Genomic DNA, 26,716 nt, shown 5'->3' with positions numbered 1-26,716 from the left:
TTTGTATTTACTCGTAGTAAAAGAGTCCCCTTTGGTATAAACACAGGTGAATGACGTCTTTCGATAGACTGATATTGAGAAGGAGTTGTCACGATTGCGTTTCATAAGGATATCAAGGAATGGTATTTCATTCAAGAATCGCAATTGCTTTGAAATCATGTTTTAACAACCAACCATAGGATAAAGTGGGATCATTTTGAAATTTTAGCAACTGGTCGATCAGACATGCATTGTAAAGTTAAAGAGTCTCTGTTTATTCGTGATTTAAACCTGGAGGGGGGACTCCCATATAAAAAGGGGAGGGATGCTCGTCGGAAATTTTAAATGAAACTCCTAAAGGAGACTAATCTGGGCGTGACCCAGGCATTTTTTGACCCTTAAAAGAGACCATATGAAAACACAGAGAAATAAAAAATGCAATGACTTTTAATGATGCCAAAGACATTATCATCTAATACTTTCACCTACGTGCGCAACCTTTACGGCTACATATGATTGCGTTTTAACCAGAACACTTTAAGCAAGACCAAAATCCGAAATTTACACCCCTAAGCGAAACAACTAGCATCCCACCCCTTTTTATATGGGAGTCCCTTCCCCCGGGGGATTTAAAGCCAGCGTCAAACGAAAACGTTCCCAGTGAGAAACTTTATCTGTATTATTAGCATATTTCTTGTCGTTTCATGTCAATCAATTTCGTTAGTTCCCAGTCCGTTCAGTTGTATTTTTGAATTTAAAATTTATTTGTAACTGAACAATAATCACTTCTGATGATGATGATGTATGTTGTAGCATACGAAACGCTAAGTTTATTAAAAGGTATGCAGTTCAAGCAAATGTTTGTAACCGTTGTTTGCGTTTTATTCTTTTTGAAACTTTAATGACCCAAGTCAAAGAATTTTTAAAAGTTGCAAAATTGCAACACAGCAGCTTTCTTTGTCTTTCATTTTCCTGCAACTTGATTGGTTACTTTAAACAAGCCTTGAAATCTGATTGGTTGTTTTGTTTTAAAGATGAGGTTTAGAGCAAAAAATAGTGAGATTCACGAATAAATCGCACTGCTGCCAGAGCCAATCAGACCGCAAGGATGACAACAGCGATTTCTAAATGGATGTAATAAACTACATAATTAAATTATTTTTGTGGAGTTTTGACATTAAGTTGGAGTTCAACTTCCAAAATCTTAAAATTCAACATCTGGGAAGCTAATCGTTTAAAAGAGGGTGCTTACTGATGAATACTCCTTTCACTTTTCCAAGTTAAATTCGTCATAATAACGTCATCCAAAATTATAGAGTTAACCTTGAAACGCAAACGGCAAACGGCAGACAGCTACTTGTCACTAAAAAGTGAAAACTCCCTTTTTGTAACTTGTATTGCTCCTGCGCTCCTCTTCTCTTAGAGTCAGCCTTCTCAAAACCGGCCGGTCGACGGCTCAATGAGCCGCCTCCTCAGAAAGCTTTATCGTCTCCTTCCAGTCAGAAAATGTCGGACAACACATTTTTAGCTCAAACGTGAAGTCACTGGAGATATTATAAAAGCTTGAAAAAAGTTTGTTTCACGTACAAATTCGCGTCCACAATATTTTTTGGCGTCGCGCACATGAAATGTTTATTTAACTAACATTCCAGTATTTATTGTCAGACTCCAAGCAAGTGTCAATTCCATATGTGAAATTTCATCACTTTAAATCCCCCAGATTGCACTAAATTGCATCTGTGAGTGTCTAAATTTAAAAAATTCCCTAGGGAAGCATGCCCCCAGACCCCCCTAGAAGCTTGCGTCCTTTGGGCACTCGCTTGGCCCGGGGTGCCTATACCACCAAACCGTCTCCGCCTTCCTTATGACCTGCTCCCGAAAAATATTTTGAGAAGGCTGTTAGAGGTTGCCTGATATTGATATTTGGAACTGAGCTTACAGGCAAGCAATGAGATAGTATCAGACAAGTTTCTTCCACGCTAATTTCAGTCCAACTAAATCTTAATCTCTCTAATACTAGCAATAGTTCTCACTAACTCTGCCCCCGACTTTAGAACGTGTGACATTTATTGCTGGAAATCTAAGTTGCGGGGTTACTGTATTCTTGGATTTCACATGACGTCACGGCCGCCATGTTGGTGTCCCGAAACAAAGAAACGGTGGCCACGTTTGTGTCCCGACGCAATCTTCCGGGAATTGAACCATATTATTATGCAAACGCTTTCTTTTGTTTTCGTTAAAAAAGCATGGCTGTTGATCACGTGAGTGCAAACCAACAATAGCAGGCATTGGTACTTTTGTTCTTGCCAATAAATGTAATTACGGATGTGATGGAACACATGTGTAATAACACTAACAGGGTCTGGAAGGGGAGATGGGGGGTCTGGATCTCGAATTAAGCGTTCATTTTCCCTATATTCACTAATAAAAGACAACTGTTTACACAAACCTGTGGCTGTAACTGGGGAAAACCTTCCCTGTTCCCCGCAAGCTGGTCGTGTATCAGTGTGACATCTAACCAAACAGCTATTTGCTAACAAAAAAAAAATAGTCTGTCAAAAGCTAAGTCGCTCTTTTGCACACGTTTATGCAAACGTTTTCTTTCGTTTTCGTTAACAAAAAAACCTGGCTGTTGATCACGTGAGTGAAACCAACAATAGCAGGCATCGGTACTTTTGTTCTTGCCAATAAATGTAATAACGGATGTAATGGAACACAAGTGGAACAACACTAACAGGGTCTGGAAGCGATGGGGGGTCTGGATCTCTTTTTGGGGAAATTTACGTATCATGGATAGAGAATTACCTTGAAGCATTCCGCCACCGTCTACCGGAAAAGGCAATTCATGTTGCCAAGCGTCTTGTGTGCGAATGGAAAATGCTTCAACTCCAACTCCACCCACTTCGTTAATTCTAGCGACTTGCTCCCAGACTTTTACTTCGCGCGATTTTGTAAATGAAAGTTAAGTTTTCAAAATGTTTCTTGAACTTACGAAGTTCTTTATGCCCCTCTCTTTCGATAGGCGCACAATACTTTGCCCGATTCCAGCGTCAAATAAAACGAAACATGATCCCACGGGTAGAAGCTTCCCTACGCACTATATCTTTGAGTCAACCCTTGCGCGTATCTTTCTATTTTTAGGCATGAGCCCCAGTAATGGAATAGACCATTTTCGAATTCTCACGGCTGGACTGGATCTAGCATGGAATGGAGGCTCACGCGGGCAAATCTTTTCAAATGCAAATTAATTTGCGCGCATTAGCTTCCATTTCATGCTAGATCTAGTCCAATCGTTAGAATACGAAACTGGCCTATTGGGCCCACACAAGGACAATCTCGTACCCAGAGTCCTCGGGCTTTTTGGTCAGTGTGTGAGCGCCCGGAAAGACTCTGGGATAATGGACTCCATTTTCCCAGAAAACGTGGCTTCCGGTCTTATTGCGCATGCTTGAGTTTAAACGGAAACAGACAAGAGAAAACAGTAAACAGTAGAAATGGCGGGTTGAAAGTGTTCGAGAAACAGAAATTTTAGCCTTGTACACCATAAAAGAAACTGGAGAAACGATCAATTGGCTTGCTGTAAGAGCGAGTGAAGATGAAACTTCTGACGCTTTTGGTAAGTGTATTTTTAGTCTTTCAGCGTGCATTCCATCGTTCCGAATACCATCGCGCATAGCAACACGATCGACAAATTTTTGTAGAAACGACACCAATGTCCTCTTCTACTACAATTTCATGTTTCCGTAATTCTGAATGGCGTCGACAAGACCTTCTTCCGCGGATTTTTCCTCAAAGAGGCTGACACAAATTGCCGCTTATTTTCTCCGCAGCGGCTACATCAAGCAGAATGAAAACACAAACAAACGCGCGCAAAGCATGCCGTTCGACAGAGAGTCTTTAAATCTGTTGTTTTCTTCTGTTCCCTTTCACATCAACGTCGTTGTTGCGAAGTTTCGTACTAATTCTCTGTCGCCCCTTTGGTTGTTATTTTAAACTGGTAAACTTCAACGGGCAAATCTAAATAACAAAAGATCATCGCCAACTGAATGCGCCAAAAGACAAATGACATTTTACGCAGAAAGAAAAGAGCACAGGACGTTATCGTGTGATGATTTTTGAATATCAGTCAAGGGCACGCAACGAGGAAATTAAGCCAAAAGCCTTTGAAACACATTTCTAGGCTCCTTGTAATGTATTATAAAGACTGACTAAAGAGCTGAAAATTGAAGTGTCCGAATATTTTAGGGAATGATATGTTCATTTCAGAAATTGCCAGCTGAACGTTACCTTCTAAGAACTTCCAACCGAACCATTTGCTCATCCGAAACTGCTAAGTGACCTTTTTTAGTGCCAAAAAATTGCAAAAATATCCCTTCCGAAAACGTAAGGGACTACTTTCCCCTGGCTGTGAATCTTTTGGGTGATGTTTTAGTAAAAAAATCTGTTGCTGTTTGGCAACGTGGAACCGAATTTCTTAGAACAGTTTGACTCTCCCGAATACATATTTGACCGAAGATTATCGTTGGGTGCCCCTGATATGTGGTTTGCATGCAGATAAAAACATTTTGATTTTTCAAAAACATCGTCTTTCGTGACATCAAGTTTCCTGAAGTCACAATCGTTCTTAAAGAACCTACAGCACGGAACGAACAACATGCTTAGGTGGCTTTAGCGCGACTAACTCGAGGATGTAACACTGATTTGCGAGCCGTTTTGTAAGCAATCGGAGTATTTGGAGCATAATGAGAACCTATACTCTTTCACTGAACACTAATTATAAGAATTCGCAAAAATTCGTAATCATCGCCTGCATCGTTTTAATCTCATCGCAAACAATTCAACTGCAAAATATTTTTATCACACACCCTTTCTCTCTTGGGGTATCTCTTTGATTGAACCATTCCGGAAATACAGGCGAATGCCGACCGTGTTTTCAGAAGTAATTTACTTTTAATTCCATTACAGTGTCCTGCTCGCAGGATTCCGGGGTAGTTATGAACGGAATGCTTCCAACGAAACGTGGTGTTTACAACCACGTTTTCAAGCAAGAAAATAATAATAAAGTAATAATGGAAAAAAGCAATATTCCAGCGCTTTTTTTAACGGTTGACCGACTTCAGCCACCCTCCAGCTGTACGCAGCCAATCGGCAACCGGGATTACATAAGAAGCCGCGAGGGAAACTTAATAATGATTTGCCTTTATGAGCAGGCATTATTGACTTAAGGAAAAAGGACTTAGGAAACACACTTTATAAGAGAGATTGAACGGAAAGAGGAGCTCATTAGCACCCTTAAGGTTAATCAACTAAGGCAGCCACTGATAATGAGTACTTGCCCTTTCGGAAACTGTCAAAGATTTGTGTGAAATCTACATATCTTTTTGATGAGAGACGATGGCATTTCCGCATCGGTTCGAAGACATTAAACCTTTTCAAACAATTCAGCGGTAGGAGTAACAACAATTCTACCTTGGATGGTAGGCCGAGACCATTTCAAGTTGAGTAGGTACAAAACACGCAATTTTCGTAATGGGAACATTTTCAAAAAAATCCTCAAATAGACGCCGAATTTAGCGACACATGAAAATCGATTGCATTGGCGACCATCTAGTTTTACTGATTCAACATTTTTAAACTATTCTTTACGTGACCTTACTACCGCTCCCTCGCTATCATGCCCGGGTAGCATTAAGAGACGATTTTTCAAAAACTTGTTTACTCTAGGGACTAAACTTCTGTCAACACGCCTTTTTTCTAATACGATCCCACATTTTTCAAAATCTGAAAAAAAAAAACAGGGAGCTGACCATTTTTTTCCAAATTTCGAAGAAACAAAGGAGCCCACCGTCAAAGGTAACTGCCTGTGTGACGTTTGCATTTTAACTTAATCGAAATGCAATCTTTTATTTCAGGTCTTGCAATTTGATTTTTCCAGCCGTTTTAAAGCCAGCCAAATTAAAAATTGTTCTGTAATGCGACCAGGCCCGAACTTCGCACAACTTTCACAACCTCGGTCTTTCTGCCTCAACCTTTGGCGACTTAAAAAAGTTGTGTCTTTGGAGCAGTATCGTAGAAAGAGATACATAAACAACAGACTTAATTAAGTGCCCGAGTATAGTCATACCTAAAATGAGTCAATGACTTGAAACAATGTTTTGTCGGATTACTGACTGCTGAGTTATAATCATACTCTCCAAGACTACAGGCAAGAATGCATATGAACGACCACGTGGTTGGTTTCGATCGCTAAACTATTTTAATATCAGCAATTGTGTCCGTCTTTCACTTTCAGTCACCGGCCTTTCGCCCACATACTATACCCTCGAAACCAAAAGAACCTCTACCGCGATTACTCACACTATTCAGTGAAAAAACCGAAGCAAATGGAACACAAACTCAACAGGGCATTTTCTGCACAGCCCGGATGAATACGCTTCCCAGTTATAATTCGTTCCAATATTTGCATTTCAGCCAAAACAAGCCATATAGCACGCTCTTCTAGTCAAGATTTACGAAATACATTTACTTTAACAAGAGAATTCGCTCCCTGTAACATATTAAGTGTTCGTGTATATTTACCCGATTGTTGTCTGCAAAATAAACTAATAAAAGACAAATGTTTCCACAAACCTGTAGCCATAACCGGGAAAAAAACCTTCCCTGTTCCCTGAAGGATGGTGGCATATAGTATGAGTATGACATCTAACCAAACAGCGATTTGCTATTTTTTCAAAAATTGCACGGGATTGTGAAACTGTCGGCTTCGGAGAGCTGACTAAACAATACCAGAGTCCTGGGGCTTTTTGGTCAGCGGGTGAGCGCCCGCTGACCAAAAAGCTACGTGCCACGCGCAGGAACGCGGGCGCACATAACAGCGAGTTTGTGATTAAAGGGGCTAGGTCACGCTATTTTAGGCATTTTCAGCACTGATCGAATGGTCATAGAATTATCTAAAATATCAAAATAACTGTTCAAAACTATAAAGGAACTCTAACAAAACACAGGGAAGCCAAGAAGGGACATGGATGGACAAAACTGGAGAGGATTGAAATGGATTGAATTTGGGTAAATTTGAAAAACGTCGGCCCACCTTTTTTCAAATTTATATCAGTCTAAATCAAAATGTCATTTACAAAACATTGACTTTGTTCTGACATGCTTATTTACTAGGCCTGTTTTGGCGAATTCTGCGTGCGCGGTTAACCTTTTGGAGGAGTCTGATACTCTGTTTTCCCCTCCGGCTTCACGTGGGGATTGTGTAAGCTAGCACAACTCACTGACAACTGCCATACGACTCCAACATTTGGTGTCGTTATTGCGCGCCCATATGTACAGAATCTACGTCATTTTGTGAGCATAATTTTGGCAAAATTTCGAGCACTGCTATTATTATTATTATTATTATTATTATTATTATTATTAGAAAGTCAGAACAAGGTAGTATAAAGACAGACAAAAGACATAACAACGGTGTTATTTTATTATAAATTACGTAACAAGTCGGTCTGGTATATAGCAGCGTACTCGATCGGGTAAGCATGTCAGCGAGAATGTGTCTGTGTCTGGATAGTTTCCTCTTGAAAAGCCTTAAGGTACATAGCATCTGCATCTCCTTCTGTCAATAGATGATGAACTGCGTGGGCCGTCCATTGCGAAACAGCACACGATTTACCACATAACGGAGCTGAAAGACTCAAAAGCACATTGCCTTCCGCTAGATGCGTGGCTAAAACGACGGTCACCTTGATGAATACTTCCATTAACGATGAGGTAGCGTTTGAAATTGTATATTCGTATACACTTACCTTTCTATTCTTCTCGAAATCCTATTAAAATCCTAAAGCATGTGACAAATGCATGTGGACGATCACTTTACGCATAGCGATAGGTCCACAGCCGCTGACCGATGTACTACGTATTCAGAAAAGGAAATATCGCTAGCCAGGAAAAATCGCAAAGCGCTAAATATACGTGCGCAGTCCTACTCGGCCAAAAGGAACACAGGTGACCGTCCAGATTAGTGTTGCTGCTCGCTCGCAGCAAAAACCCACTCCTATATTTCTGTGCAAAAAAACTTTCACTCTAACATATTATTTTTATGATTTTCGACGTATGAGCAGATCAGGCTACATCTCTTTATGATGACCCATCTATCAAAATTAAGGCATTTTTCCGTTGTCTTTTTCTCCGGAACAAAGTCGGTGACCCCCCTATTTTTTTCATTTTTTTGGAATAAGCAATTTATGACCTAACTTCAGGCGAGAAATGAAACAAATTTCATTGTGGGAAGATTTTCGCATTTTATGGACACAAAGAACGATACCAAAGAAACAATGGACCCTAACTCTAAAAACAATAGAGCTGCGTCCTAAAGGGATCCAATGAAATTAGAGGTTGTAAAGAGCTGCGTCCTATCTCCGAGTATGGGCTCTTTACGCTATTCACGAGCACCTAGAAGATGTAGTTTGGACAAAAAAGTTACAAATTTGCACAGAAAGATTGTGTAATATGCTTTTTGTATTTGCTTTTCTGGGACGACCTTGGGCACGAAAGCACTACAAAATCTTGTCAAAGTTTGGAATCGAGTGAGTCTTTCGAGATCGATAATTCACCTTGATGCACAAAACACTCTTGTCCGCCCCGGCTTTACATCAGACGTACTTAACAGACCTACAACAAAATATTTAGTCAAGGCCATCTGAGGGGAATTGTGTCCGTGGTACAAAAACGGCCCATCATACTACGAGTCTTTCGTGACAGAAATTTTACTAACGGAAATAAGCAGGATGTACTACAATAGCTTATCTTCTGCTCACACTCTTAAACTTTAGTAGGACTTCAGATTGAGGCTGGATTCACAATGAAGGTCAATCAAGGATGCAAGGCACAACATTTGCACCACTGCGATATTCTATTGGCATAAAAGAAAGAAGCTACAAAAATGGCGTGAGTGGGCGGATCGTGGATGGAATGGTTAAACCGCGCTGCGCCGCAAGCAATCCCGTTTGTAAGGTGTCAAGAAATAAATAACTCTGACTAGGCAACTTCCTGGTACTATCCGCCATCCACTGTACAAAACAGTGCCCCAATCTTGGATTGTGAGAGTCAGACTTAACTCAAGACCCATGTTACTTATTCAATAATCAATTAGTCGATCTCGGTAAATTATCCTCGTTTGCTTATCACGCCCAATTAGCTCAACTTCAACTTTTGGCAAAATAAGTAAATTTAAACTTTTGGTGAGAACATTCAACAACACGTGGTCATGAAATTGGATAGTAAATTTTATCTCGTCTTTCCTAGCTGTCGTGTGGTTACGATTATTCATTTTAATTGGGCAGCGTTTACACAAACGCGGTTTTACATCGACAGGGTTTCACGACTTCGAAACCGCGTTGAAATCGATAAGGTTTGGAAGTGTTTTCACAAAATAAATAGTAACCCCATTCAAATCGATGCGGTTTCACCGTTTACACGATAGATGAGACTGATGCGGTTTGACGACTTCGAACCGCATTGAAATCGATAAAGCTTGGAAGTGATTACACTAAATAGTAACCCCATTCAAATCGATGCGGTTTTTGCCATTTACACAATAGATGAGACTGAAACGCTCCACTCTCAGCTAGCAACGTTTTCAACTTGACACGGCTTCGGCAAAGGTCTCGATCGATGTCGCGTAGACAGAAGGCGTACCGCATCGAAAACGATGCGGTTACAAATGAAACCGTGTATAAACGCTGCCTTATAATTCTCTTAAACTCCGCTCAAATCAGACGGAGTGGTACTTCCGCCAAAGCAAGAGGCTTAAATGACTCGTGTTCAGAAGAGATACAGTTTTCGGCGTTACTAAATACGATTTGTGTTAGTCAAAAAGATCAGTCTCAACCAAAAAAACCCAACAAACAAAAATGCACAGACTATATTTAAGAACCATGGCACTAAACAAACCACTATACTAAATTATACCCGGATACATTTACTACAATAAGCATAACACAAAGTTTACAGGACGCGACATTACAGGTTTTAAAGGGCTGATATGCTTAAAAGGATCAGAAAATATGGCTTTAATTTCTTTCTAAAGTTATTTGTTGGAAGGATGTTACGCGTCACGATTATTCCTTGCGGATCGCAAAGTCTGAAAAGGACAGCATGGCGGACAAACCAACAAAGTGCTTTTTCCCACGAATGAGTTGATTTGCTTCTCATATTTCACCTTCAGTTAGGTAAATTATTTCCGCTGATTTACGAGATTTTATCTTGTCTCAGGTTAGCTTTAAAAGGTCACCTAGAATCCGTTCAAAATACATTTATTATCCATTGCGGCCATTAGAGCTTACTGCTCAAAGGTTTACTGCTAATAGCTTGTGCCATGCCAGGGAATTCATCATCAAAAGCGGCGCGTAGCACATCCTCCACTCTGTTTGCCAGAATAAAATCCATATCCCCCTGATAAAACAAAAAAAAATGCATCTTGACAAATAGAAAGTTGCTTCTCTTCTCGTATTAGGATTATAAACGAAAGGCCTCACCTTACAACCCAGGGTTCTATCTAGGGTATTTGAGGGGTAGAAGCTTCCACCCTAAATTACTCAGCTCCCCCCAAAAAATTATTGTTATCATTATAGTATGTAAGTAACTTTATCGGAAAAATCATTCAGACGCCACAAGGTCAGTAAACATGAAGCAAGCATTCCCTGGTTAAGGACACTATATGACAAGAAACATGGAGCATTAGAAACTGCTTGCCGTACAGCAGGTTCGGTTATCGCGCTGTACATTCTGCTTATGAGTTGAATAGCGACATCATCGACAAATTTGTAACCAGAAAAACAGGGATTAAGGAGACGCTGACGTACACACGTCATCAGAATGTGATCATGGCTAATAAATGAAATATAATACCAATGTAATATTTCTCAAAATTGTGTCTGAAAATGCACCAGATTGCATCTCAGCGCATATTCATTTAAAAAAATTTCCGGGGGGGATGCTCTCGTGCTGAGCATGCTAGTTATGCAACACTTTCGAGTGGTAAAGGCTCGTGTGTATACCAAGAAAATTCAAGTGACTCGTGGGATATTCCACTGTATACCACTCGAAAGCGTTGCATAACTATTTTACACCATGCCATAGAAAATACAGCGGCCAGCAAGGCACGATGGGAAGGCTGGGTGTGATAGCGTCGAATTGCACTGATCGATGGGAACGTTCGGTGGAATTGGAAAAAAAAAGGAAAGGAACTTTATTCAAGTGTCTAGTCGTTCTAGCGCTGGAGCACTAATTGGGGACACTGTAAACTGAAGTGAACAATTAACGCAAATCAAGGCAAATGTTTGTTTTTGAGAAGAGGGGAAAACCGGAGTACCCGGAGAAAACCTCTCGGTGCAGAGTAGAGAACCAACAAACTCAACCCACGTATAACGCCGAGTGTGGAAATCGAGCCCGGGCCATATTGGTGGGAGGCAAGTGCTCTCACCAATGCGCCATCCCTGCACCCCAATGCTTTCCTGCATTCTGATTGGCTTTATTTTCTATGGCATGGTATAAACAGAGGATATTACACAGTGGCGAGAAGATATGAATTTCATATTCGAGTGGCAAGAACAATATCTCACGAGTGAGCGCAGCGAACGAGTCAAATATTGTTCTTGACACGAGAACATAAAATTCGTATATTTGAGCTAACGTGTAATTTTCTTTTTAATATATAGACAGGAGTGTTTTACTCATCATTTTTCTTTCTAACACCGAGCACAAACTTTGCAAATTCTTGCAGCTCAGCGGCAGGAATTTCTTCAATTTTCGTGTTTCTTCTTCACTTGCAGAAGCTCCTTCAATAATTTTAAGCTGTATGAAGTCTTATTCTTCGTGTTAGCACTTTCTTGTTTTCAGAGAAGGATTTTACGTGATCTTCAGAGAACTTCACGAATTAATCGCTCGCCATTTTTCATTGACTGTTTACACAAACAACCATGCAAAGTGAGGACATGGAAAATACGCCACTCGGGCCCCGGATGTAGTTTCGTATGCATTTTATGAGTGGTCTATTTTAGTAAAACACTCCTGTCCATATAATAAATAGTATTATAGATTTGCACAGAGTTGATATACTCTCCACGCACTTTTCAACGAAATATATGGGAAAATTGAAAGATGCCAGAAAACTAAAAAAATAGGCACGCATTGCGTACGTGTGGTAGTGCAGTAATACGTAACCCTAATAGTACACGATATTGTGTGTGTATTGTTTTGCATGTTTACTAGCGCAACAAAAGATACATCCGTGTCAAAATGATGGCAAGACACCGGGTTTTTGTTTTTGTTAGTTAGTTTTTTTTTCTTTCAAGTGTTATAAAGTTTGACAAGAAATGTGCGAATTCAACATAAAGATCACAATCGCCTGACTCTTGAGGTTGACCACTGTTTCTGCAAAGTTAAAAATTTACTCTCATAGGTGAGGTTATTTATCACGAGGTAATTCCATCGTTTTGGAAATAGCAGCTGCTTTATTATTCATCAGCGTCACAAATTCTTGCTGCTTTTGGGGCTCATTTTGTTGAAACTCAAGCACGCTTCCAACAGACCTGTTTATTTTCGTGATTTATGCCTATTGGCACCACGGACACTCTTACAACCCGGTGACATAGTGTGTATAGTGCACTTAGTGCACTACCACAAAAAAACATGTACTTAACTGACCAAATTCCTTAGGAGCTTTTCAGACCAAACAAACACAACAAATCTAGGAATCCCAACAGTGAGAGGCTGTTTTACAAGCGGGATCACTCAGAACAACTTTAGCTGGTGGTAAGAGAGGGACTCAAACGCAGCCCGGGAACTGCGGATTGCAAGTCCGGCGCATTATCGCTCCCCACTTTCTACCTCAGATACATTTATATCCCTAAACTTTGAACGAAGAAATAAATTGACCTTTTAGTTCTCAATTAGCTTGGTTAGCAAGACTTCAATTGAGTTTCAAAGCAAAGAGAGGCCAAGAAACGGGATTCAGTTTGATCTTTTGGCCGTATAAAACGAGTACGACAAAAAGAGGATGCTGTTGCCTCTTTTTTCACCTTCCCTTGCCCTGAAACCCCATGAAAACACTTGCTGTACCCGCTCCCTCGTGGATAGCGTCATTATTCAAAGTTTGTATGGCCATTTTGAAAATGGCAACCTTTTAAGACAAACAGGTCTGTAAACTTGCATATAAGGATAGTATATCAGTTTCTCTTAGAATGGTAAGAAGTGGTTGCAGAACGTGCTTGTAGATTTCGTCCCTATACGAATGTTTTGTCCGGATTTGTATATTTGACGGATGAAAATCAGAGTGAATAGGTTGAGTTAGCAACAGAACGGGAACCTCAGTTGACGACGGGAGAGTGCGCAAAATAGTATGGATTCTACTTTAATCTGACCTCATATGGACATTTTTCTGCGCGCCGTCGTCAACTGACGTTCCCCTTCCGTTGCTAAATGAGCTTATTATTGCGAAGAACTGGACTGTTGGCAAAAGTGATGAGCATAACGAAAAAAGTAAGGAAATAAAGGAAAATGCAATCCTTACCTTGACATTATCTGGTAGCTCGGACAAATCCTGTATTTTGAAGAGAAAACACAGGACATTATAAACACTAAAAACAAGACCCACGCAGCCTTGGCAACCGACTGCGAGAACAGCATGCAACAGAATGAGTCTGTAAAGCAAGAGTAGCTGAGATCAGAGAGCGCCAACAGCTCTGAGAACATGCTGTTCAGGTCTCCACTTTGAGCCGCGACTACATAACGACAATTTCCCATACACGTGCACACTGCTGACTCGAGTGTCAGCTCTAAATCAAAGCAGGCGGGAATTTTGCGATGCTGCACGAGTTCTACATTTCATTTTCCTGACCTTTTCGTTCCGTCTTGGTAATATGACTCTCTTTAGACCTGCTCTGTGTGCTGCCAAAACTTTTTCCTTTATTCCACCCACCTTCAAAGGCAGACAATAAAAAGTTAATGTAAGACGCCAGTAGGCGTTGACCCGGATGCATTAAAGCGATTTAATATAAACCTTATGCAAACATGGCTGACATTTTAATATTCTTTTCTTTGCATTCAAATTAACCTCGTTTTTGAGTTTAAACTGGAGTGTCTCAGTTTTCAATGGTGAGTTAAGCAATGAGAATGAGGCTTTTGTGGCAATTTTCCTCTGTTCTATATCTCGTTGCTTCTCACTCGATTCTTGCTGAGATTTCCGATTTTTATGTATGCTTGTTGCTTTGTTAAATTATTGGAATTCACTTTATGTATCTGAATTCCGATTTATTAAAGATTCTTCCATTGAATGTTCTCGCTTTCATTTGTTTCCTTTTTAATGCTAAAACAATGCAAATCGGCTGCGACGCCATTGTTTACAAATACAAGCGCTTCAGCTTCGCTTCGTGCAGTATTGAAAATTCTCGTTCCTTGTGCGATAAGCGCGTGCGTGAATTTGTAAACAAAAGGCTCACAAAAGTAGCTTCACTGTGCCCGACTTCCACATCCGCCGGTCAGAAGTCATCACTCTTTGTATTTGCCGAAACAAAAGTGGGCTTTGGGTGATGAAAAATATGGGTTCTATGGAATTTTTGGCACGCTGGGCAAAAAAAGCTCTCTATCAAGTTTGAAGCACCCCCACCCCCCTTCTTTGTATGACCATATCCATCATCCTGATAACTGAAAGTGTCTTGACTAGCACTTCTCGTGCAACGTTGTGTAGCAATCAATGATGGGAAGAATACAGCCCAGCGTTATGTTGCGCAAGCTTCAAATTTTTTTGCGCAGGTCAATCTCATACTGTGTGCCGAAATGCAATTTTCTTGATTTAGTGCACGAGCCAGGGGGGGAAACCAAGGATGGCATACATTTCTGGAATGCTCTTTCCTCAATAAAAGAATAGTGTGTTTTCATGTGACAACACTGTCTGTTTCGGGTGTGGGGAGTTGTTTAAAGCGAGAGGTACTTTATGTGTAAAAGGCTTTTTCTGTGCCTTCATTGCCTGCTGCTGACCACGTTGCCTCGTGTCAGTCACAGGTGGACTTGTTTTCAGAAGAAACTGCAAAAATGCATAACTAACCATTCAGACGGTTTGATTGTGCAATGAAGAGATCAAAGTTACATTGTTTACTAAAATATTTGGCAATTTTTAACTTCTTTTACTTCTATATCACATATGCAAGTTCCAATGTGGTGGCCATGAATTGAATTCGAGAACTGTGGCATTTTTCACCTCTGTTAGATCGTATCTATGATGTCACAAGTCTTCCTTTTTTGATTTTTGATGTGTTAGCTTCTGGCCGCCATATTTGTGCCCCTCAGAGGGACACAAACATGGCGTCTCTATACAAAGCCTTATAAATTCGATTTAAACTTTTCTTTGAATATCTCCCGCACCCGCACGAAACATCGCACAGACCTGAGCCTTTGCGAGACTGTTTGAATATTCATCTTCTTTTATTTCTTTGATTCGTGACTTTAGAGCGGTTTTCAATTGAGTGTCGAAAGCAATTAGCGAATTTCTTTGGTTTATGATTACTTCACTCAGTGATTGGTTCAAAGTTCTCGCGCCACTTTTTCAACCAATCAAAGGTGAAACCAAAACCAATAGTGGCTCGCGCTTGCACATTTTCCCGCACTTTGTGTCGGCTACGAGTAATTACTTCGAGTTTTGATTGGTTTACCGGATTGTCTCCGTCCTTTTTGAAGTAATTAGTAATAGGTTTTGGTTTTACGACACTCAATTGAAAACCGCTCTATTTGTTGAATGGTTTTGATGATGGTGCGACAGTGAAAACCGGCAATTAGACGATGTGATGCCTCTGTATGAGGCCTATTAAGAATTCGCCTGACCACAGACTTCCTTCAAATACAGAGGACGATATTAAGAACGGTGCTTTTTTTGAAATCGTCCATTTCATACGAGAGGAAGTGATTGGAAAACAGAAGGTAGTCACCATGTCTGATCTTAGAATAGAACTTGAGTTATTAGCTCACTCAAGAGGATTGCAGAAGCCCAGTGAATCTACGAAAAAGCACATGAGAAGGAAAATCGAGGTAGAATTTGATGTGGGCTTAGACATTTTTCCCCATAAAAATGGAAAATGTCCAGTTTTGCCAAGAAGCCTTAGCCTGAAGGACATCATAAAAAAAAAGTTTGCTTTGGAAAAGGAGCTTGAAAGCTGAAGTTTAAAGAACAGATCGGTGTTTATCGCCCTTGTTCTGCGTCACTGTTGTTTTCTTATCCCGTAAAACTGATCCCTACATTTTATAGTACAACACGATCTCTTCCTTAAGGACGTTCGCGCCAAAATCTTCCTACGGTGAGATTTTCTTCATTTCTCGCCTAGAGTTAGGTCATAAAGTACTTACTCCTAAAATGAAAAAAAAAATGGGGGTCACCGACTTTGTTTCGGAGAAAATGGCAGTGGAAAAATGCCTTAATTTTAAGAAATCGGTCATAATAGCGAGATGTAGGCTCATCTGCTCATCCATCGAAAATCATAAAAATAAACTGTTGGAGTGAAAGTTTCCATGCATAGGTTTTTAGGAGTGAGATTTTTTGATAATTGTATGCCGCTAGGGATGTGGTAAACAGTAGAGTTCATCCTCGACGAGTGTTTTCGTAAGCTCTATCCGTTGCAACCACTACCGGAATTCGATGGCACGAGGAAAGAAAATGTTAAAAAAAGATAACTTCTTACGGTGAGAATTTTTTTATTTCATCATATTTTGTAGATAGTAAGTAAAGTAAGTGAATCATGATTTAAAAAATAGGGGTCACCGATGATCTGAACGAGTAAAATCGATGTGATTTTGCAAAGCTCATGGAAAAGTTCGTTTGTCACGCTTTTGCGTGACATGTCGGGCAAGGACTGGAACCCAAGAGAGGATCGATCGTTGAAGAGATGAAAGGTTTTTACCGAAAAAAAAAACCTTTTTCGAGCATAGCAACGACATTTTAAGCAGGGGTCATCTTCATTTGGTTGGTGTTTTTTATAATATCTCCCCATTGCCGTCATGCTCATCCTCTGGAGTGTGCTTTTTGTGAAATTCAATCGCTGATAGTTTCCACGCAGGTCCACACTATTCAAGCGGACGAGGACGAAAATACTCCTCAATTTTCACGAAAGTAAAGGGAAAGAACTTTAAAAACATGCATTCACTTTGAACTTAAGTTCGTAGGGTAATAAAAACATTAAAAAGAAATAACCCCATTAAATTTACGCAACGGTTCGTCCACGAGTTTTCCAAACCATAGTTAGTAGAGGGGACTACTAACTATGTCCAAACTTTCAGCCACTAGTCTACTCGATCAGCTACCTTTTCCAGAGCTTTTCCATCCTCCCGCTCACTTCTCTTTGAAGTTTCATGATGATTCGGAAATAAATCTGCCATTCTTTTGCCGGCCTGTAATTTTTTCCTTGGCGTTTTTGTCGCCATGTTATTTTAACTGATGCTTGAGAAATTTGTATGAAAGTCAAGTAGACTAGTGCACGACTGATAAAACCTCGCGAATATCAGTCATGCAGTAGTCTACTTGACTTTCATAAATATTTTAGATCAATTTTGACTGATCACGATCTTCTCTGATCCAACGCTGTGCAAGACATACCGTCCGCGGTTTTTGCAAAGGTTTTAAAACCTCAACTTCACTACTGCTCAAAGTAATGCGTGACATATTACATTCGCGTTACATGCGCAGTAACGTTGCGCACAAACAATTAGCGCGAACGTCCTTAAATGAAGTATTATCCTCCATTTTGATCACTCTGTCCCAGGACTTGTGGCATGAAAAAGAAAAGAAAAAAGTTAAAGCAGACCCTGGACAGGATTCGAACCCGGAGCACCCACTGTGAATGAACTGTTTTTATCCACTTACTCACTAAAGATCAACTGACTAGAAAATGTGCCGATTATTAACCAAAACTAGTTAGAAATATATATAAAATCATTGCTGAATAATGGTTAAGTCTGAGGCTTGATTTTAAAATGGTTAGGTTTCTCTTGAACTTTGGTAACCGACATTTTTCACTGTGTAAGCTTGCTTCTTAGCGGGTGTTAATACACGTTTACAGCGGCACTTTTCGAACAAAAAAATTATTGACATTAATAAAAAATGACACCCTCGCAGTTAGTGATGTGGTAGCTATAGTCTAGTGGTTAAGTATATATATAAAATCATTGCTGAATAATGGTTTAAGTCCGAGGCTTGATTTTAAAATGGTTAGCTTTCTCTTGAACTTTGGTAACCGACATTTCTCACTGTGTAAGTTGCTTCTTAGCGGTTGTTAATACACGTTTACAGCGGCACTTTTCGAAGAAAAAAATTATTGACATTAATAAAAAATGACGCCCTCGCAGTTAGTGATGTGGTAGCTATAGCCTAATGGTTAAGTGAAGGGGTTATTAATCACACGTTCCCAGGTTCGAGTCCTTCGAGTCCAGACATTGGGGTTCGGCTTTTAAAAGAAATATCTTAATTTCCCATGATCCCTATCAAGCTTTCAGTGTCCAAAATGAATGATGATACTTCACTTGGAAGAAATTGACAATTAAGAATAATTCTTCAATTGAGGGAGAGACTTGGTTGATTTAGTAATAAAAATTAAATTAAAAGTAAAATATATCTAGCCCCGTTTACATATGGAGAAAAGTTGTTCCAGGTACAAGGGTCACCTGTCTACCCAAGCTACTCTGGGCGAGCAAACTTTTCTTACAAAACGCGGAGAACCGTTTACATAAGAAAGCAAACACTTAAGGTAATGAGAGCACGCGCGAATTCTGACGTCATTGAAAATGGAGGCCAACTCTTGATTTGGGCAAAGGGGTGAAAATTTCCCTCATTTAACGTTCGTTAAAGTTGACTCGGCTGGGAGGGTGACCCTCTTAGCTGGGACAACATCTTTCCATATAAACGGGGACGTGTAGAAGCAACTATAACTACTCCACAGGTTCCTCATTGTCTGTGAAGTCTTCCTCTGTTTCGGCATTAGCGCCTAATTGAAAATAAAATTCAGGTTGAAGAGGCGGTACAAATTGGGAAGCGTTTTTCACACCCTGCAAGCAGAGCCTCCTTTTGTCTTTTTCTTTACTGAGGAGGAGAAAAGTAGGCTCTGCCCGAATCGCGTCAACTCTTTGAAGCCGCCGCAGCCCGAACTTCTAGACTAGTCAATCTTGTTTTCTCTCGTCAAACCGGTTTTTCTAGTGCGAGCGTCCGTTTTTTGACAAAACCGATGGTTATAATTGAGCCCGCTGTACCATGAAAAACCTAGATGGCGTCGAGATCTGGCATATTAGGCTTGGGTTCGAGACTGTATCCTGGCAACATGCAGCGCATATTCAATAAAGATCTTACTCGATTCATGCAGAGCCTTTCTCGAGAACGCCAAAATCGAGCAAGCAAAAGAAAGGCTCTGCTAGCAGGGTGCGTTTTTCATTACATCCTTCACTTTCGATCGATACTTTTAGTCGAAGCTGTCCCTCATACAAGTGGCTTGGCGTTCTTGCTGTCATTGTTCCTGGCCGTGAGATCTTTAATTTTTTCCATCCTTCCTCCTTGTTTCCCTTCCTCTGACCCAGATCTGGGTGGTGTGTCATTCTGAGCTCTCCATCTTCGTTTTCTTCCCAGCCAAAATTCAACCAATGCAGGTCTCTTAGTAGGACTCTATTTCCACTTTGATCTTTTGTTACCAGCTTATATCTTTCACCGCCTGGTGAACTCTCTGCAATTCAATAGCTATTGCTCACTCATTTCTGGTGTAACGAAAGGCGTCGAGATGTTTGCTGCCTGTACAACTTGTTGCCATTCTTGAGGTAGGAATTCACCATTGAGGTCTTCCGTTTTCCAATCTTGGTAACTTGAAATCTATCATTTTCGAGATATGCGTGACCTAAATTAAAGTGGTACTATGATCAAAAAATCATTTCCTTTTTTTCTTCAGATTTAGAAAGCGTGTTCGCTTAACAACTAACTGGCAAAATTTTGAGCTTTGAGTTTTATCCAAAGGCTGTTTATTTTGAGTGTAAGTTTTGGATTTCATGGTCCGCCATTACTCACGTTCAAAACTGGCCGATTGGACATCAGAGGGTTGGATCTAGAGAAAATGACGTCATTTACTCACTAGCTTAAAATTTCAGCGTGTAAACGCAATTTATTATATATGCAAAACACGGGTTGAAAAGTCTGAAAGACCGAAACTCCCGTGCTGCATATTAATTAGGCGGCGTACACACGCTTAAACTAGTGCGTGTTTGACGTCATTTTCTCCTCGACCCAGCTCTCTCAAGATTTTAAAGTTAGTAATGGCGGACCAATAAATAAGAAAATTCCAGCTAAAATAAACAGGTGTCTTTTTAAAACCAGAACTTAAAACTTGGGTGAGTTAGTGTTTAGTTAACATAGTTTTGAAATCCAAAGGAAAAACAAAATTTTTTTTTGGTCGTAGTACCACTTTAAAGGAAATCAACTAATCAACAGTTTGAAATCCATTACAATATCTAAAACACACTAATATCGTTGTTATCAAGTTAAAAATTAAAAACAAATCAATTTTATTAGCTAAGAACAAGTATCTAAAATACCAGTCAGATAACTATAAAACAGGCAATTACATATTTCCAAATCGAAGGAGTAGTGAAATGAAATTATGTTTAAGCCCGACTGGGACTTCACAATAACAGTTAAAAATAGCGGGTTTCAGGTGTATTGTTACTGCCAGATAATAATGTCATGGAATAAAGTAACAAATGAACGGGGTCAGCGACTCAACTTCGAGCCGCATTGTTAATTTTACGGAAGTTTGTAATTTCGCACCACTAAAACAAACTGTTGTTTGAGGTTCTGTCCTAATTAAGCGTTCTTATCAGTGGAATTTCGTTAAATACGGTTGTAAGTTCTCGTGTACAGTTACTAAATTATTAATACAACTGCGGCTAAATTATGGAAAATCTCGTAGCCAATCTCGCTTAAAAACGTGTGGTCAATCCTTTGGTATCTGCCCTTGCTTGCTTATTTCATTTTAAAATCCGATAATGGTTAAATTTTTGTTCTGGTCTCCACATCCATCGGACCAGTTGACAAGTGACCTGCCAAGGAAAAGTTTACTCTGTTGGTCATGTTGTTAATCTGAAACCCTGGTTTCTTCTCCTGCACGAGTTTGAACGGAATGAAAATGTTACTTCCACATTGGAACGACTAAGATGAGGTCACTTTTGAAGAGAAAACTTCAACGATTCTCTGCACTACCCTACTGCAAGTCTTTTCTGAGCTCCATTGTCTTATTGGCAAGTATGATTTCAAATTCCCGTTCCGGTGATGTTAGAATTTGCCTGTTCTTTAAAAAATCAGACTAACCTTGCTCTGGAATCAAACTCATCGAAGAACTTGTAAAAGGCACGAGGCCACTTCTGAAGAACCCGTTTGGCCATCGTTTCGTCCCATAAGTACATGTATCCTTGGTCGCTCACACAGTCGAGTACACCAAAATTATACGTCCAGATCTGACGCAAATAGAACATGTCATTGTGGTGCAAATAGGAAGTCGGTAAGTTTTGGTGGAAGTCAAAAGTTATCATGTCAATCGCATCCTTTGTCATGGCACCTGATCCAAGGATGCGGGTGTTCCCCTCCCAAGTTTTTTTGGGCCCGTTCTGTCTGTTCTTGCTTTTCTATTCCATTTCGTGGCGCTGTCTCCTCTTCTAGAAGGCGGCTTTTGTCTTTGTCCCCGCATGACTTCAGTGCAATTTCTAATGCTTCATAACTAAAATTGCTAAAATTGAGTTCACAAATGTGGGGATCATGGCTTCACTTGATTTCATATCCGCGTATATCATTTTGTTCGTTGATTCATTTATCACGGGAACACTTGAACCAAATAATGACCAGCTCCCAATAAGAACGTCGCACCGGCATCGCGAGGTCACGGGTTCAAACCCCGTTGTTGAAGTCCTGAATTTTACAGGCTTCCCTACGCAATTGCTAAAATTGCGTTCATAGCTTAACTTGATTTATAGGTTTTGTAGATTTCAGACTGTGTTTGCATGGCAAATGGCCTGACTTGTATAGACTTGTGTAGATTGCAGGACCGTGAAAACCAATTTGAAAAAGATGAGGCAGTCATTGACATCAAAGATAGCAAAGATGACGAAGTCGATGAATCCTGAGAATTCCCATTATGAACATTGTCATATCCATGATTATGTTCGTCTGCTACTTTTTGAATTTAACTGTCGTTTCCAGTGATTAAAACCTTGATTATGCGATGAAATAGTAACAAATACAAAGCTGCACTGACTAGCATTTGTGCATTTGAAAATCTCTGGACGTAATTGAATTGATATTTTAAAGCAAAACACTGTTCCTCAGGATGTGGGAAAGTATCTTATCATGGAAGGAAGCAAAGGAAAGTATTTATAAACGGTGAGAGGACATATTAGTATGAAAAGCCGATCTATTCTCGATTTTTAATAGCAATTCATCTCCGCAGGAGTACATGTGACTAATAAAATCCAGCTAAATAGGAAATTTGTGCGCCAGTGTAAGGCCAGTTTGTGAAGTTTGAATGAAACCCGGGTGTGGGTACAAGTTATCAAGGATTGTCAAAAAAGAGAATTACGCAGGCACAATGGGTTCCCGAACAAAAGAAGGTAACTGGTGAGAAAAATGTAGAAGGAAACAATATAGTACGACATTGATTAAGAGAGAAATAGAAAGAAACAATACTCCGTTTGACCGTTTTTTGATCACGTGATTAGTCATACGATTACAGCCGGTCAAAAGGCATTGATCAAAATTGTGTACTCTTTAAGACTATGCTTCATTTCTGACATGTTCGCATAATGAAGTGAATAAATCATAAAGTCAATAAATCATGTTGGGTATGTCATAATGATATAACATTATGCTCACGTTAGAACATAGCTCGAGGGGGGAGTGGTGAGCTAAGTTGTCCATTTCCACCAGAAAACGACACAATTGGAAAAAAGGAAAGGAAAGGAAAGGAACTTTATTGAAGTGTCTAGTCGATCTAGCGCTGGAGCGCTAATTGGGGACACTGTAAATTGAAATGAACAATGAAAGTAAATCAAGTCAAATGTTGGTTTTTGAGGAGAGGGGAAACCGGAGTGCCCGGAGGAAACCTCTCGGTGCAGAGTAGAAAACCAACAAACTCAACCCACATATGATGCCGAGTCCGGGAATCGAACCCGGGCCACATTGGTGGGAGGCGAGTGCTCTCACCACTGCGCTATCCCTGCACCCAAAAATGCAATCACCCAAAAATGTAAACTAGAGATGTGGGTGTTGACCAACATCACCATGGGCATCAGCCTTTGTTCCCCCGAGTGGTGTCAATCGGCTAAATTTGGGGCCCCGGTTCATGCACTTGTTTATCAATTGCAAATTTCGATATCTCACTGTGCTATATACTTTCAAATTATTACGTATACAACCACCCAGAAACTCCAAAAAGAGTTTTACTAAATAATAGGGGGCAACCGGCAATTGACCTTTCATATTATTGGGCAGTCGTTTTCCCTAAGTCTTTGAGCCAACTGAATAAGAGAATTAAAAAACATGGGGTACCGTCAAAAAAAGTTACATGTACAACGGAAAACGGTTTATTTTAGTTGCCTCCTACCCTAGCTCAAAAACCCTTTCCTCGTAATTTTACCAAAACGGTAAACACATGACGTGACTTCCCTCTGCGCTCTGCACTACCTCTGTAATTTGTAGTACATGAAAAGTAAAGCCCGGCAGATTAAAAGATAAAACAAACTTACCGGTAAAACAAGACCTCTTAGGGTAATTTCACCAGTCATAGCTGTGTCAGACCGCGTGCATCGGCCGCTGCAGACAAAGACATTTACTTTTTCAGACTTAAAGTGAACACAAACCCATCTGACCAATCAAAAGAATCAACAAATACCGAGTCCTGACGGCACAAACAAAATCAATGGAAAACGGTTCCTTTTGCCAAATGACCTCAAAGCCTGAATAAGGTTTTTAGTTGACTGATGACACGAGCACGGAAGGTTTGTTGCATCAATTGAGTCAGGGAAAATTGACTACCGTAAGGAGACTAGAAAGCTGATGTTTCAAGCGTTATCCAAACGTCAAAGCAAATCGAGGGATTATGGGTTTTGAGGTTTTTTGTATTGCATAATTAGTCAGAAATGTCATTTTCAAGCCTCTAATTTTGACTGCAACTGAATTATAGCAACTCACGACAAGGAATGTGGACGCAAAGTGGGTTAAAACGGGCATCGGCATGCATCGCCAAGCACAGGCGTTGTATTGGAGAATCAAACCCTTCGTGTCTACCGGCCCATCGGCATGGATCGGATATTGGAATCTAACAGGGAACGAAACCGGCCTTTTAACTAAAGATAGCCGACTCCACAACTAGAAGATGACGGAAAGTTGTTGGTAAGGAGTACCTGAACAGCGAGACGAGCACCGCAACGATAGTCACTCCAGCAGACGGACCGTCCTTTCCCACTGCACCTGCTGGGAAATGAATATGAACATCGGTGCGCTCCAAAAGGTCCACACTGTCCTCTGATGTCAGAAAATACTGCAGTTGAGACAAAAACGCAGAAACGTGTGATGAGCAACTCCTTCTCGGCGAGGAAATATTTATCAGTGAGCCACTTTGTAGAAAAGTTTCTCACTTGATTGTAGAGATGTTTGGTCAAGGATCACGTTATGGAACATTTTATAAATGGCGGCCAAATACAAATATTCTCTATTGTTTAAATGCTACTTAGCCTTTCCAGCCTCGATAAGGTGCTGCTTAACCGCAAAGATCTCCACCTTTTACCAACGTCAATTTCCGCAGTTGAAATATATGGACATTTCATAGTATATATCATTCTTTGGCTCTCTTCTTCAGTTACGGGATATAATTCAAACCAACAGGTGACCAGCAGGGGCCAGTTTCTTGAAAGTCCCGAAAAGCCATTTGCGAAAACCGTGCAGAGTTCCGCTTGTTTTGAAAAACCGGTCTTTTCACACGTTTTCAAGGAAATGATTGTGAAGTCTGATGCCTTAAATCATGTTCTCTTCCTTTTTAAGATACAGAGGGAATTGTGGCGCCCAAAAAGTTTCGGGACTTTCGAGAAACTGCCCCAATGAGCCAGACTTGGAACTTACAAAAGGTCCCAAGAGAAAATAAAAACAATGCTCATACAAAATTTTTGAGGGACAAAAAAAGAGTATTATGGTATTTTTGTGGCTAATAGCTCTCAGTTGGAAGAGCAGTCCCGCGCAATCGCGATCGCAAGGCCATGGGGTCAAGCCGCGTGCAAATCAAGCCTAAATTTTTTTACCACATGTTTCAGCCTTTCTATACGCTATAACTGCTTAACTGTGATGACCTTCAACTTTCATGCATTTCAATTCGCGCAGTTCAAATATACGGGCGTTTCATATATTCTACATAATTCGAAAAATAGTTGGGTTACCCACGTAATAGCAATTTATACAATGGATGACGCTATCGACCAATTGTGCAGAAACGACCCTACGATCTATTCGTGTCCACTCACCTCAACGGAACGACTCCTGAGCCAACTTAACGCCAGCTGTGCAGACTCCTTCATCACATCCCCTAAAACAAAAGAGTACAGAATTGTTCATGAAAACACAACAAAGCCCTGGTATACCTTGTAAAATAGTTAATTCTAATCCTTTCCTTGATCGGACCTGTCCATGTTACCTACTTTTCCCTATAGCAACCTACCTTGCCGGCTCCATAATCCTTCTACCCCCTTCTTGAAATACGTTAGAAGTACCAAGACACCAAATTCTTACTAAAGGACTCAGAGGGGTTCAAGTTCCTTCTCCTCGTCTTCCACTCGTTTAATGGTAAAACATACAAATACCGAAAGTCGCTTTGCTTTGCTTTGCTTTGCTTTCCTTCTCGTCACACCCCGGTGACACTTTTAACTTACCCAGCTGTCCCGTAAGGGTCAATTTTCCTTCTCCTCCCATCCTTGTGGCTTCCACAAACATTATCTCTCCTCCCATTGCTGTCCAAGCCAGACCTAGCAAGAAACAAGGCGTAGTGTATATGACGGAGTTGAGCAAAAAGAAGACCACCATTAGCTTCAAACGGCTTGAATCAACGCAGCCCCCTTCTCGGGTGAACTCTTGTCATGGACTAACAGATTTTAACTCACCAACTGCAACGCCGGGAGTAGACAGTCTTTGAGCCACCTCAGATTCAAATATAGTAGGCTGCAATACAAAACACACATAGAAATGAATGTACAGGCGCGGGCAAACGGCTTTAACATTTTTTTCAACATCCTTTCGATTTTGTTGAACGACGTTGGCTGGTTTTTCATATACCGGATCCGAAACAATTAAGGGGGGGATGGGGGGGGGGGGGGTGGCACTTAACTACAGAAAGACAATGGTTGCTAAGAAAGCTTTTTAGTCAAAGAGCCCTGCAAAAAGGTTCCATGGATGGCTCTATGAAGTAACGTTATCAATAGAAATGTGACATCACTTCAATCAGAACGCGCATGCGCAACTACTCTCAGTCCTCTGCCGTGCGTTTCAGTGTAAAACAGGTAAAAGCTCTCAGGAAACGAAAGGAAGAGGCACTTTTTTCACCGGATGGGAACTGTCCCATCATTTTTCGTAAACTGTAGCATGGAATTTCTATTTCGACAAAAAATGGAACTGATATTTTGAAAAGTGTATCAA

At 40.4% G+C, this 26,716-nt stretch overlaps 1 protein-coding gene, 1 long non-coding RNA gene and 1 pseudogene across 2 annotated transcripts in view; all 3 read right to left on the bottom strand.

The window, feature by feature from the left end:
* Window positions 1-6,739, bottom strand: part of LOC137992967 (uncharacterized) — a 28,976-nt gene extending 22,237 nt beyond the window's left edge. The window contains exons 1-2 of the long non-coding RNA XR_011121786.1: window positions 6,610-6,739; window positions 2,429-2,512 (exon numbers count right to left, since the gene is read on the bottom strand). This is a non-coding gene — a long non-coding RNA (uncharacterized lncRNA). The remainder of the gene's footprint in view (window positions 1-2,428; window positions 2,513-6,609) is intronic.
* Window positions 6,740-9,876: 3,137 nt separating this feature from the next.
* LOC137992888 (lon protease homolog 2, peroxisomal-like) overlaps window positions 9,877-26,716 on the bottom strand; it is a 41,473-nt gene continuing 24,633 nt past the window's right edge. Inside the window, exons 23-30 of the mRNA XM_068838455.1 lie at window positions 26,185-26,242; window positions 25,957-26,049; window positions 25,552-25,613; window positions 24,442-24,578; window positions 23,785-23,851; window positions 13,877-13,957; window positions 13,550-13,579; window positions 9,877-10,431 (exon numbers count right to left, since the gene is read on the bottom strand). Of these exons, the coding sequence (XP_068694556.1) occupies window positions 10,312-10,431; window positions 13,550-13,579; window positions 13,877-13,957; window positions 23,785-23,851; window positions 24,442-24,578; window positions 25,552-25,613; window positions 25,957-26,049; window positions 26,185-26,242 (648 nt within the window). The 3' untranslated portion in view covers window positions 9,877-10,311. The remainder of the gene's footprint in view (window positions 10,432-13,549; window positions 13,580-13,876; window positions 13,958-23,784; window positions 23,852-24,441; window positions 24,579-25,551; window positions 25,614-25,956; window positions 26,050-26,184; window positions 26,243-26,716) is intronic.
* LOC137981812 (uncharacterized) lies at window positions 18,374-21,916 on the bottom strand (annotated as a pseudogene).

Source organism: Montipora foliosa, chromosome 1 (genome assembly GCF_036669935.1).
Source record: "Montipora foliosa isolate CH-2021 chromosome 1, ASM3666993v2, whole genome shotgun sequence".
NCBI lineage: Eukaryota > Metazoa > Cnidaria > Anthozoa > Scleractinia > Acroporidae > Montipora > Montipora foliosa.
The sequence above is the reverse complement of the archived record's forward strand: the minus strand, read 5'-3'. Positions and strand labels throughout refer to the sequence as shown.